This window comes from Diospyros lotus, chromosome 8 (genome assembly GCF_014633365.1).
Source record: "Diospyros lotus cultivar Yz01 chromosome 8, ASM1463336v1, whole genome shotgun sequence".
Lineage (NCBI taxonomy): Eukaryota > Viridiplantae > Streptophyta > Magnoliopsida > Ericales > Ebenaceae > Diospyros > Diospyros lotus.
The window spans coordinates 3069075-3082197 of record NC_068345.1 but is presented as its reverse complement, the minus strand read 5'-3'; the positions used below and the strand labels follow the sequence as shown (position 1 = coordinate 3082197).

At 32.4% G+C, this 13123-nt stretch overlaps 1 protein-coding gene and 1 long non-coding RNA gene across 4 annotated transcripts; one reads left to right on the top strand and one right to left on the bottom strand.

Annotated features, from left to right (window-relative positions):
• Positions 1-5887: 5887 nt before the first annotated feature.
• Positions 5888-11203, bottom strand: LOC127808353 (uncharacterized). Its single transcript, XR_008024925.1, has 2 exons — positions 11064-11203; positions 5888-7174 (listed from the first exon to the last, which is right to left on the bottom strand). It is a non-coding gene; the product is annotated as an uncharacterized LOC127808353 (long non-coding RNA).
• Positions 6145-11516, top strand: LOC127808352 (sulfate transporter 1.3-like). Of its 3 annotated transcripts, none has more exons than XM_052346862.1 (14): positions 6145-6293; positions 7829-8201; positions 8298-8346; positions 8462-8669; positions 8808-8982; positions 9126-9191; positions 9276-9389; positions 9479-9595; positions 9696-9822; positions 10005-10291; positions 10380-10570; positions 10661-10746; positions 10865-10941; positions 11096-11516. In XM_052346862.1, the coding sequence occupies exons 2-14, from the start codon at positions 7851-7853 to the stop codon at positions 11237-11239; spliced, it is 1992 nt and encodes a 663-aa protein (XP_052202822.1). In that variant the 5' UTR covers positions 6145-6293; positions 7829-7850; the 3' UTR covers positions 11240-11516. The 3 variants fall into 3 exon arrangements, with proteins under 3 accessions (XP_052202822.1, XP_052202824.1, XP_052202823.1); XM_052346864.1 differs by lacking the exon at positions 6145-6293 and adding an exon at positions 6384-6407; XM_052346863.1 differs by lacking the exon at positions 6145-6293 and adding an exon at positions 7165-7491.
• Positions 11517-13123: the final 1607 nt, after the last annotated feature.

The following is a 13123-nucleotide window of genomic DNA, read 5'->3' as shown; positions in this document are numbered from 1 at the left end:
ACTATCTAACCTAATATGAGATACTATTTTATTACTCGAGTAACACATATTTGTACTTGATTAAAAACCTTGATTTACTCGATTATTTTTATAATCATTCATTAAGTCTAATACATTATTTTGATCATTATCACTTAATAAAAAATTCTTATTTCCTCGTCAAATCAAAAATTTAACAACTTAATAGATTACTCAACATGTGTCAATTTGAATTTTTTGTTATTTTGATTACACTATTAAATCTGTATTTTTGAGTCAATTTAATCTTTATACTTTGATGTGAGTACAATATAACGTGTATTTTATCATCTTATTTTATATTTTTTTTACACATAAACGTATAATTGGTTTTTATGTATCCTTCCTAGTTGAGACCACATATATGTAATATTTCTATTTGTTCATCAATAGTGACGGCTTTTTTGAAGCCAAAAAGGGATTTTCCTTGATACCTAACATAATGCATGGAATTCCTTGAACAACCATGAAATAGCCTTAAAATCTTTAATAAAGAGTTCTACAAAATATTCTATTTTTCCATAGAAATATATTCGTTCAAGAAAGGTTTCGGAAGATACTAATCCTAAATGAGAAGATTGGTTGCGGAGAGAAACAAAGACAAATTCATGTTCACATACAAGAGAATTATATAGGAATAAGAATAATCTTTGATTTCTTTTTGAAAATGAAAAACTATATTTTTTTGAAATAATAAGACTATTCCAATTATGACACTAGTGAAGAAAGAATAATAATAATCATAATAAATGCAAAGAGGAAACATCTTTTACGAGTTTGAATCAAGACTTCCACATGGATGAAGTGAGATATTAGTATATCTAATGCATAATTTAAATGTGAAAATTTGTCCTCCAAAAAATGAAATATTGAATGAAATGATCGTAAATTATGAGATTTGATTTTTTTTTTGAGGTAAAATATTAATCGTCAAGAAAATAGAATTTCCACAAATATTGCAAATCCTTCGTCAATTTATTGCAACATAAAATCAATATGTATTAACCAATCAAATTTGTTGAATAAATAATATTCATTTTTTAAATTTGAATATTATTCATCAATTAATTCGAATTAGCCTAGTTGTTGCATAAGTTATGATCATTTTACAAAATGATAAGAAATCAAAGTATCATTTCCCTTTCTCATAAGTCAATTCAAAATTAGATGGATTTGATTAGAAAAGTTTTAGTAATTCATTGATTTCTCTAGTAACTAAAACTAAATACGAGTAATTTATTAATATTAAGTTTATTAGATCGGAAATTTATGCCATTCAAAAATGTACATAGATCCAATGTCACATTCAATAAAAATTTATGATATATGTATAGGGTGTACTCAATGTGTCTGACATTGCCCCACATATGTATTATAAATGATACCTTGAGATGGGTTTAAACCTAAACAAATTGCTCAATCTCGATTGGACAAAAGGTTGATAAGCAGAGCTCTCATTAGTAGATTTAGACTCACCAGAACTTGTTATTTTGTTTAAACTTAATTTATTATTTTACTTTATTATATATATATATTTTATTATGTTAAATGATTAAATTAATATATATAATAATTTTACACATATTTAATTTAATTATATTATTATAATAATTTAAAATTTGATAATATTATGTTAAATAATATATTTATAAATGAATTTATTCACAAGCTATTCAAACTTTTAATCTACCAAGGCTTTTATATATTTATATATATATATATAGTTTACTGTTTAGTTGGGGTTGTGCCAGTCCCCCTACATCCGCCTTTGTCTATCATGTTTATAAATTTCTAATCGAATATATTAGTATTCATTAATCTCAAATCAAACATATTCGTAAGTTTTATTAAACTCAAATTCAACTCATTTACAAATTAAACATTAAAGTTAGACTTAAATTTAACTGATTTAATTTAATTAATGAACTCGAATAATTTTTCACAAGTCAAACACTAAACCACTTAGAAACCACATAACTCATTTGTGATCCTATGGACAAAGGATAAGTTTTCACTAAATATAATGAAATATAAAAGTTGTTACTCAATCGATAAGCAAACCACCTTCAAATATAAAAATGAATAGGCATGATATGTTCCTACAGGCATAGCACGGATGGTTCACAAAGTAGAAAATTGCACCCAAAGAATAGGCATGATATTATAAACTTTTATCATATATTATGCTATATTTTTTTAAGCTCGGGTGAACCTTTGACTTCATAATTGAAAAATATTCCCTTGAGCAGGGCACACGCTGTGACCTTTTGTTGTGGTTACAGGTATTTTACCTGTCATCCATCTAAGATGATATATTAAGACCCTGTTTGGCTGTAGTAAATATTTTCTAATTTCTCATTAATTTTCTATTAAATCTTCAATTAGAAAACAAAAGGTTCAAGATCTATCTGGAAAACATTTTATAATTTGTCAACTCTAATTCTGTAACTGTGACATTTCATAATATTTTATGTTTCAAAAAGTAATAGCATTTATTTTTTTAAAAATGTAGAAAATATATTTTTTATATTTTTCAATTCATTGTATAAAGTTAAAAAATTTAAAAAACTGAAATTTATATTGTTAATTAAAATTTTAATCATTTAATAGAAAACTGGAACGCAAAAACCCAACAAATATTTTCTGTAATTGATTAGGCCCTCAATTTTTTTTAATGTTTCAATGAATTGCGTTGTGTTTAAGGAAACGGCTCAAATCTAAAGAAAGAGGTTCAAAAGTTTATTAAAAGAAGAAATCTACATAAACAAGTCACAAGTACAGAAAATCATCAAATGACCAAGATCAAGGAACACTAGTTTGAATGGCCAAGATAGAGATCGAGTGACTTGACTAGGGAGCCTTTCTTGACACCTTCAAGAAACTATCTTGGGAGTTTATAAGTCACTCAACAATTGCTATTCAGAAGGCTCTCTTGTGCCACCCAAACCTAAAATCCTCATTCCTAATTATGTGAGAGGCCATTTCGGGAGAATATTAACCTCGAGAAGCCTAATCTCCATCTGTCAATCTACTCCCCCATGATAAATAGAGATTTTTCCACCCACAAAGACATGTTTAAAATTCTACACTTATTATAATTTTACTTTTTTTACATTCTACATTTTCATCTGGAAACTGATTTAAACACAAGAAGGTTTAATTAGCGGGAGGTCACCTACACCCTTAACCAATTTCTTCTTTCCAGGTCGTCCACATACTCTAATCAATATACTTTTCTCTTACAAAGAAATTTATTGTTATATTTAGATAATAACAAATTAAAAACATATAAAAAATACCGATAACAAATCTTGAATTTATTTAAATATTTCCTCAACGTCATTAATTTAAACATCAACAAAATTAAAAATTAAACCCACAATTTTAAACAAGCAACATGACTATTTCAAGCTTGTGTAATCTTACTCTACTAATATAAGGACTTTGCTAAATGGTTAGAATCTATTCAAATAAAAAGTCATTTAATACTTGTTTTAATGATATTTAACAAAATAAAAAAATAATTTTAACTTTATAAAAAAATTAAGTTGTGACTAAAAAGGGTATTATTGGTAAATCAAACGATGAATGATATAATTATCCTAACATTAACAATTAAAATGACTAAAATAGATAATTCTATCTGGATAGATTCTATCTAGAGCTAACCTAACCAATTTGGGGGCTCTAGGCGAAATTTTTTTTGAGGATTTTTTAAAAATATTACATGTTTTTTTTAAAAGAAAAATCATCATTTCATTAAATTAAAAAAAAAAGTTGAAGTTCAATCCACTACAAAATTTATTAATTTTTTATTTTAATAAATTACATAATTGATGTCATTTTTTATTTTTATTTATTAATTTTTTTAAAAAATTGAAAACATATTTTAATTTTACTAAATTTGTATTCAACATCAAATTCATGCTATGGGTAAAAAAATATTATTGGTAGACTTACATTAATTCAATCATTACAATTATTAGTTATAAATTATATGAGTAATTTAATTAAATATTAAAAATAACCTAATGATTTTTTTTAAAATTTATATTGGACCCATGAAAAATGTATTATAAATTTATATTAGACTCCATCTCAAATCATCTATATTAAATAAAAATGATTGGATATACATGTTGGTTGAAAAGTGAGTTTAATTGGGATTTTAGAGAGAGGAGGAAGTGAAAAGTAAGTTTAATGAGTGGGTTTAAGAATTGAGAATTGTGAATATACTACAAAATTGAATAGACAATGATACAAAATTGGATAGAGAGCACAGGAAGGAAATATAAAATTAGTATTTTATATTTAATTTTTAATAAAATATTTATTATTAAACAATATATAAAAATTATAAAATTTTGAAAATGAGGCTTTCACAATTGGGCCTTAGCCAGCCGCCTATTTGACCTTCCACTAGGGCAGACTCTGATTCTATCCAAATAAATTTATTATTAATATAATTTTATAGAGCTATTATCTTACCCGTCCAATACGAACTTGTAGGTGTGGAGGTCGTATCCCCATAAGACGTCCGCCACGTTCTCAATTTGCTCGTGGGCAATTAACAACACGCTATAATCCTAACCTCACAAAGAAAAAAAAAAAAAGGAATTTTCGAAGGATAAGCGTGAATATGATTCACACTCAAAGTCTTAGGTGGGTCTACCCTCATCATATAATTCAAATGGTTTGAAATTTCTCTCCCCAAAGCAAGTTGGACCGAACCTGGCCGTACAAGTTGTCCTTATTCACTTTTCCAGGAAATTATCCCCTGTGTCGCGTCCATACTAATAACATGCCTACGTGTCGCATTAGCATCCACCCCCATCGGGGATGGTATTACCAAAAGGGAGGGCATATAATATATAACCTTTTTTTCTTTTTCCACCATCACCAGTGGTGTGGAGGTATCAAAATTGGTAATCAAATTTGGCTGGCTTGGGTCGAGTCACTGATGATGAGTCGTGTTTTGTTAAGCCTTAACGTGAATTTAATCTATTAATTTATTTGATCAAGAATGTTTAATCTCAACTTGAAAATGTTAACTAAATAGATAAATACGTTAATTTATTAAATATTTATTAAAGTAAATATGCACTAATCGATTGGCTCAAAAACATGTTTAAACACTGATTTAAATTTAAATACTAATCAAAATATTAAAATTAAAAATAATTAAAAGAATCCATAAATTACTAAATAAGTGATTACTTTTTCTGATTTTTTTAAACAATCCAAAATATTCAATACATAAACTAAGAATAGTACATTTATCATTCATGATACCACTTTAAAAATAGTTAAAATATTAATAACAAAAATATATAAACATAAGAAAAAAATGAAAAATGGAAATTAAATTTTTTTTTGAGAATATCTTGAAAATTAATAAATATTTTAATTAATGAATCATAATGAATTAATTTTGATTTCAAATTTCACGTAAATTCATTTAAACTTGTCTTGTTATCACGTCTACTTTAAATTTTTTCAAGTAAGTCATCTAAATTCTTATTAGGTCAGTCTAATAATAATCTAAACTTACTCATTTCTTATCGAGTTTGAGTTAGGTCATTGAGCCAAGTGACTTGATGGCTTTAAAAGTCAATCACGCCATAAAAATTTATTGGTTCAATTGTCAAACTCTCAAGAGTCGGTAAAATATTTAATATAATTTATAATACCATATTATTATTATTATTATTATGTTTTGTCACATATTCAGCACCGTTACATAAAAAAATTAATTTGAGTGTACATCAGTTTTAGTGTTAATTCCATAAATAGACAAATAAAATGTATAAATTTTATATTTAAATAATATTTTTAAATATTATATTAATAAACGGAATAGTGGAGAACGTTTTTGGATGGACCGACCCCGGCACTTGACTTACCACAGATGACACGTGGCCGTCAGTTCCGTCAACACCGTCCCCTTCCCGTCCTGCATTCAGAGCACGTGGTCGGAAAATTCCACGGACCACAGCCGCAAGCCCGCCGCTCTGATTACTGCCTCCCAGATTTTCTCTTCGGATCCTAGAAATGTGTTCTCCTATTCCGGGAAAACCCTCCCACACTTTCCCTCCAGCCAAGCAGCGCTTATTCGTCGCATGCATGGTTTCACTCGAGAATACATAATATATATATGTATATATTTTCCTTTCTCGGCATCGTTTTCTGATTCATTGAACCTGGATGGGATTCCGGCCCCCTCCCTCTTCTCCGATTCAATCGGGTCGCCGGCTTTCTCTCCAGTGTCTTTTCAGGTTTGGTTTTGATTAATTAATCACTTTAATTAACGGCTAAATTTTTTTCTTCTTCAAATGCTGAGGTTTTTGTATGCCGGCGAACGTAAGACAGAGTTCGTTTGGATAACGTAGGTAAGTTAGCTGTTTTGTATGATAGTGCTTTAATAATTAATCACGGTTTTGTTAGATTGATGGGGTCAAGTTGGCTTTATAACTTCTCCAAAGGGGATTTAGGTTGGGATTCTCCAGAAAGTTTTAATGGGTTGCGTTTTCTCATGTTCATGTTTAATATTTGTTATTCATGGTAAGATAGTGTTGTCAACGTTAATAGTTTGGTTTTCTCAATTTGGTTTATTCTAATTTACAGCTAGAAACTTTGACACCCTAGAAAGCAATTTTTGTTGGTTTTTTGAACCGGGTATTTTGAGACTGATTCATTGAAATGATCACTTATCGAAATAATTTCCACTAAATAAGTTTCCTTGATTTGTTAATTGCAAGTCTTAGTTTTCTCATCAAGTCTCCTTTTTGTTTGTTTTTTTGGGTTTTCAAACATAAGGTTTAATTTCAGGCAAAAAAAGGATTTGGCCTACCCCTAGAAAGTTGCATAAAAATGCTCATTTTATTGGCCTCTTTGTGATTCACAGAAGTTGCTTCCCGCTTTCTTCTCTCTTTTCGACTTTGTCGAATCCGAATCGTTAATCAACAGAAGAAAGAACAAGGGAAATCAGATACTACTACGTGAACTTTTTTCTATGGTCATTATGAGGAGAATACTGATCAAAAGGAAGTGAAGGGAAAACTTGCTATACACGGACTTCAAATTTTCTTTTTCTTTCTACAAGTTATAAGCTGTTGTGCCATGTCAACGCCCACACGATCGAGTTCTATACATCATGCTGCAATAATGCGATTGTGGAATTAGTATTGAATAATCGGTTGTGCCCGCTATTTGCTTTTTAAAACCGGCCTAAGTTTGTCAACTGTGTATAAGACAGGGAAGAGATCCACATTCATTCTGTATGTATATTGGTTCTGACAATTGAGCCTCTCTTATCAGCTTGGATGGTTTGACCTGTAACTTGCTAGAGAACTATATAAGAGCTCCCTAAGCTGTTCGTGTGTTCAGGGGAGAGACTTTGCACACTCTTAAGCATTTTCTACCTCCCTTTCTTCAGTTCTCTTTCAGTGCCTTCCTCGTTTAGCTTCAGTTTCTGTAAGGATCGCTAGCCTACAAGGAACTGTGTTGTTTTGCTACTTTTGGAATCCAATTATTATCAAATTTTCTAGAGAAGTACTGTTTCCTCCTAAATGGCTGAACATCTAAAATTCATGTAGCCTTCACCCCACTTAGTGGGATTAAGGCGTGTGATTGTTGTTGTTGAAGTATGGCTTCCTTTTCGAAAAGAAAATCGAGAACAAGTGTAAATGACTTTGTAAATGAGAATAATGTGCTCCATGTACTGTAATGTTTTGGCCCAGTACTATCCCCGTTGTTTTTTCTTATTTGCTTTCTGATCACAACCATCTCTCTTTCTTTGTTCATGTTGTAGGTGAAACTGCGAGCACTCTTCAATGGCTCGTTACAGTGATGAGGAACAGGAAACGAAGGAGTTGGATATTAGAAGCTTGTCATCCTCACGCTTGTCATCCTCACAGCGCCATACGCAGAATTTGCCATATATTCACAAGGTGGGAGTGCCCCCAAAGCAAAACATTTTCAAGGAGTTCAGGGACGTTGTCAAAGAGACATTCTTTGCTGATGATCCTCTACGTCACTTCAAGGACCAACCCAGGTCTAGGAAATTCGTATTAGGCATGCAAGCCATCTTCCCGATTCTTGAATGGGCACGAAGGTACAATTTGTCAAAATTCAGAGGTGACCTTATTGCTGGACTGACCATTGCAAGTCTTTGCATTCCTCAGGTACTAGACTCAATACTACAAGACGGTTAATATTAACTGGAAACTAGGACATTCCAAATTCAGATATTTCTAACCATGCTTTACTTATAAAAACAGGACATTGGGTATGCAAATCTTGCGAATTTAGATCCACAGTATGGGTTGTGTAAGTTCTCATATCACTTATCAACGCCCCGCTTGTTCATGTTTCTATAAAAAATTATTTGTAATTCTAAGATTTCCTATTGTTTCCTCTCATTTTTCCCCTAAACGCTTTACAGACTCCAGCTTTATTCCACCACTGGTATATGCCTGCATGGGTAGTTCACGAGATATAGCTATAGGACCAGTGGCTGTCGTGTCTCTTCTGTTAGGCACACTCCTTCGGAAGGAGATTGATCCTGTTAAAAATGCTGCCGAATATCGCCGTCTTGCATTTACAGCTACTTTTTTTGCTGGAATTACCCAAGCAGCACTCGGATTTTTCAGGTAGTGAGTTTAGATACCTCTCAAGTCCTGGACTCTAATAAATCCTCTAGGTTTCTTCGTTTGAATTTTTCATGGCTCAAGTTTGCCTTCATTCAGTCCTCTATTATATTATAATGCTGGATTGTGTTTCCGTATCAGATTGGGTTTTCTAATTGACTTCCTATCCCATGCTGCTGTTGTCGGTTTTATGGCTGGGGCTGCCATTACAATTGCGCTGCAGCAACTAAAAGGTTTTCTTGGCATCAGGAATTTCACAAAGCACACTGATATTGTTTCTGTGATGCACTCAGTTTTCGGTTCAATCCATCATGGAGTAAGTTCCTCCCCTTCCTGCCACCCCCACTCCCTCTTGCAGTTAGCGGATGCAATCATGCTTTCAGACAGCACGAAACCTTGCTAAATTCTACTTCGGTTTTAGTTTTCACTTTGCTTATCTTGTTTTCACGACATTTTCAGTGGAACTGGCAGACTATAGTCATTGGAGCGATCTTTTTGGCTTTCCTTCTGTTTGCAAAGTACATTGTAAGACTCCGAAATTTTTCTGTATGTCAAACTTTTTGTTGGATTCAAAAGTGTTTAGGGGTTCTATCATGGTTTGATGAACAGGGAAAGAAAAACAAAAAATTCTTCTGGGTACCTGCAATAGCTCCGCTCATCTCTGTTATCTTATCCACCTTTTTCGTTTTTATAACTCACGCAGAGAAACATGGAGTCCAAATTGTAAGCATTATTTTCTTCCCCCTATATCATGAACTTTTAGTTACACAGTTCGGTTTCACAGGAAATTAACAGTTTCATTATGTGTTCAGGTGAAGCATATAGAAAAAGGAATCAATCCTTCATCGGTGGATGAAATATACTTCAGCGGTGATTATCTTGTAAAAGGTCTTAGGATTGGCATTGTGGCTGGTATGATAGCGTTGACGGTGAGCCAATTTTGAACCCACCTCAGGTTATAAGGAAAATTTGATTTTTACATCCCCATACTAATCCTCTTTCTTTATCTACCTACTTTTTTCGGATCAGGAAGCTGTAGCTATAGGAAGAACATTTGCTACCATGAAGGACTATCAGTTGGATGGGAACAAAGAAATGGTTGCACTTGGAACGATGAATATTGTTGGCTCGATGACCTCCTGCTATGTTGCAACAGGTGAGCACAGAAATTAAACGATGCACACTTCTCAGATCTTCTAGTCCTATGTGAATCAATAGAATTTACACATTCCCACACGTTCCCAACGGATTAGTTGGGGAACAGCTCGGAGACAAACACAAGAATACTCCACAGATATTGCTAGATTTGATTGTGTAAATATTTGCCAATTTTTGCAGGTTCCTTCTCTCGCTCTGCGGTAAACTACATGGCCGGCTGCCAAACTGCCGTGTCGAACATCATAATGTCCTGTGTGGTGTTCCTAACCTTGGAATTCATCACCCCCCTTTTTAAGTACACCCCAAATGCCATTCTTTCTTCCATCATTATCTCAGCAGTCATTGGCCTTATTGATGTTGAGGCAGCAATTTTGATATGGAAGATTGACAAACTGGACTTCATTGCTTGTATGGGAGCATTCTTCGGCGTGGTTTTCGCCTCTGTTGAGATTGGTCTCTTAATAGCAGTAAGGATTCATATCCAACACTATAATCTTTTTCCGATTAATCTTAAGGTGATTCACCTAATTAGTGTGTAATGCTACATCGTGTTAGGTCTCCATATCCTTCGCTAAAGTCCTCCTACAAGTCACAAGGCCGAGGACAGCAATCCTTGGGAGGATTCCCAGAACAAATGTTTACAGGAATATCCAACAATATCCAGAAGCAACTAAAGTTCCGGGTATTTTGATCATTAGAGTTGATTCTGCAGTCTATTTTTCCAACTCAAACTATGTCAAGGAAAGGTAAGAACCTCCTCGCCCCGTTTTCTCATCACCTAGCTTGATCTAAGTTCTAGCAGATGGGTTGAGTCTAAAAAACTTACTTCTTCGCAGGATTTTGAGATGGTTGACCGATGAGGAAGACCAATTGAAAGCGTCATGTCTACCTAAAATCGAATTTTTGATTGTCGAGATGTCACGTAAGCATTTGTTTTGTTTTCTCGTTGTTCTTACGCATCCTCAAACCCCCGTATTCCAATTTTCCAGTTTCTCCATTTAGGCTTACTCTTTCTGATGTTTACTTTCGATTAATTCCAGCTGTTACCGACATTGACACTAGCGGCATCCATGCCTTTGAAGGGCTGCACAAGAGCCTTCAAAAGAGAGGCGTTCAGGTAACTGAGCTTCTTTCCTGTATTGTTTCTACAAAGCATATATACGGCATGTGCAAACCTATGAACAACTACGAAAACCATTAGCTCTAGCCATCGCGTTTTAGCTGAGTCGAACAAGTTACCTTAAAACGCACTGCTCTTGCCGTTTGCACAGCTTGTTCTGGCAAATCCCGGACAGGCGGTGGCCGAGAAGCTGCACGCATCCAAATTCCCCAGCCTGATCGGCGAGGACAACATCTTCCTCACCGTAGCAGACGCCATCCTAACCTGTTCATCCAAGAAGATTGAAGAGGCTTGAGTTGCAGATCACAACAAAACCAAAAAACCTAATGCAATTCAAGGAGATTCAGTGTGTAAAGACAAAACAGATGATTTCAAAGAGATGCTGCTTGTTGGGTAGTGGCTGGGGGAAACAATGCGTTCTGCATTCTGCATTCTGCCCACCAATGGGACTGTGTACGGACTCGTCTTTAGTTATAGCCCTTGTGTTGTGCTCATAAAGCTCTGATCTTTTTACAAAAATGGTAGTGCTAGCTGTGACCTGTATCAAATGGCAAGCAACTGTCTTTTTCTTCGCCTTCTGCGCTTGTCTGCCAATTACCCACGAACGTGTATGTCAGTGGGCATTGCACTACAACGCCAGGCTCACACTGTAACCTTCGAATATTTTTAGGATATTTAGAGGCTTAAATAAATAAATTTAAATTTAATTAAAATATAAGTTATTTGACCAAATGAATAAATCAAATAACATAAATGTATATATGTATGATATAAAATAATAAAATACAATATGTATATATACACATATAAATAAACAAAATAAAAAAAAAAAGCCCACTTACTCGCCAGCCCCCAAGAGGACGAGGTCGCTTTCCATGAAAGGGACCTCATGGCCCCATGGCCTGCACCAAGGGGCAGCCCCTTTGTTCCAAGGGAGATGGTTTGGAAATTATCCCCCATTACCTCCTTTCTTTTTTTCTCATGTATGTGTAGATACATTTTAAAATAAAAGAAGATTTTAAAAAACAAAAATTCCTCAAGTTAATTTACTTCTTTATGAAAAAAATTAGGAGTATGGGAAAATGAAAAATTAAGGATGATCTAAAGAGTTGAAGTAAGTGCAAAAGAGGAGATAAAATAGAAAAAGATTACAAAAAAGAAAAAAAAAGAGAGAAAACTAGTGAAAGAAAGAAACATTTTTTATTAAGGTGACTAGTGAGAGATTGGGAAAGTAGGAAGAGCAAAAAATATATTATCTAAAGAGATCTCGAGGTAAAATTCTTCTATTCATAAAACTCATATTTTATGGCTTTTTCATGTTGTAAAAGAAATTAATTTTAAAAAATATATTTTATTTGATTTTTTATTTGCATCAATGATCATTTATGACTATGCTATTTTACTCTATGTTGCTTAAGCCCAAAGCGACGTGATGGAAGACTTTCTTAGAGACACTTGAGGTATTGGTTGAAAAATTTTTTAGAAGTATGTCGGTATTGTTATAAATGACATTGTAGAGTATAAATTTGCATTTTTCTTTATATATATATTTTATATAAATATTTTATTTTGATGATTTTTCACTTAGAAAGTTCATTTTTTAATTTAACTTTATCCCTTAAAATATTCAAACATTCAAAGTGAGATAAAATGAAGTTCTTGAAATGTATTTTTGTAAACTTCACTATTTTTTTTTGTGACATGTTACTTTTGTAAGTGTTATATGTATTTTTACGTGACGCATTAGAAATATATATAAGTTTTATTTAATAATATTAAATGTATTAAATATGTCAAATTTGTTGTACAAAATAAGTTTTTATTTAAGATATGTTATTTTGTTTTGGTAGAAATGCATAACTTTTACATTCGTATTTTAGATTGTAGTGACTTATAGATTTATTTTAAGGGTTTCTAAAATTTTTTGATTAGGACACCTAATTTTTTTTTAAATTTAGTATTTTTGAATGAATGAAGAATTTTGACTCCTTGATACAAATTATAATTTAAATTATATTTAATTTATAAAAATGAGTACGCGCACAAGATTTTAGCTTAATAAACTAAATCAAGAACAAGAATTTATATTATCTGATGTAGGCTTGTAAGGGGCGGGTGAATAGGTCCCGCCTTTCATGGGACCCATATCTTTCTCTTAATTTATTTGATGTGAATAACA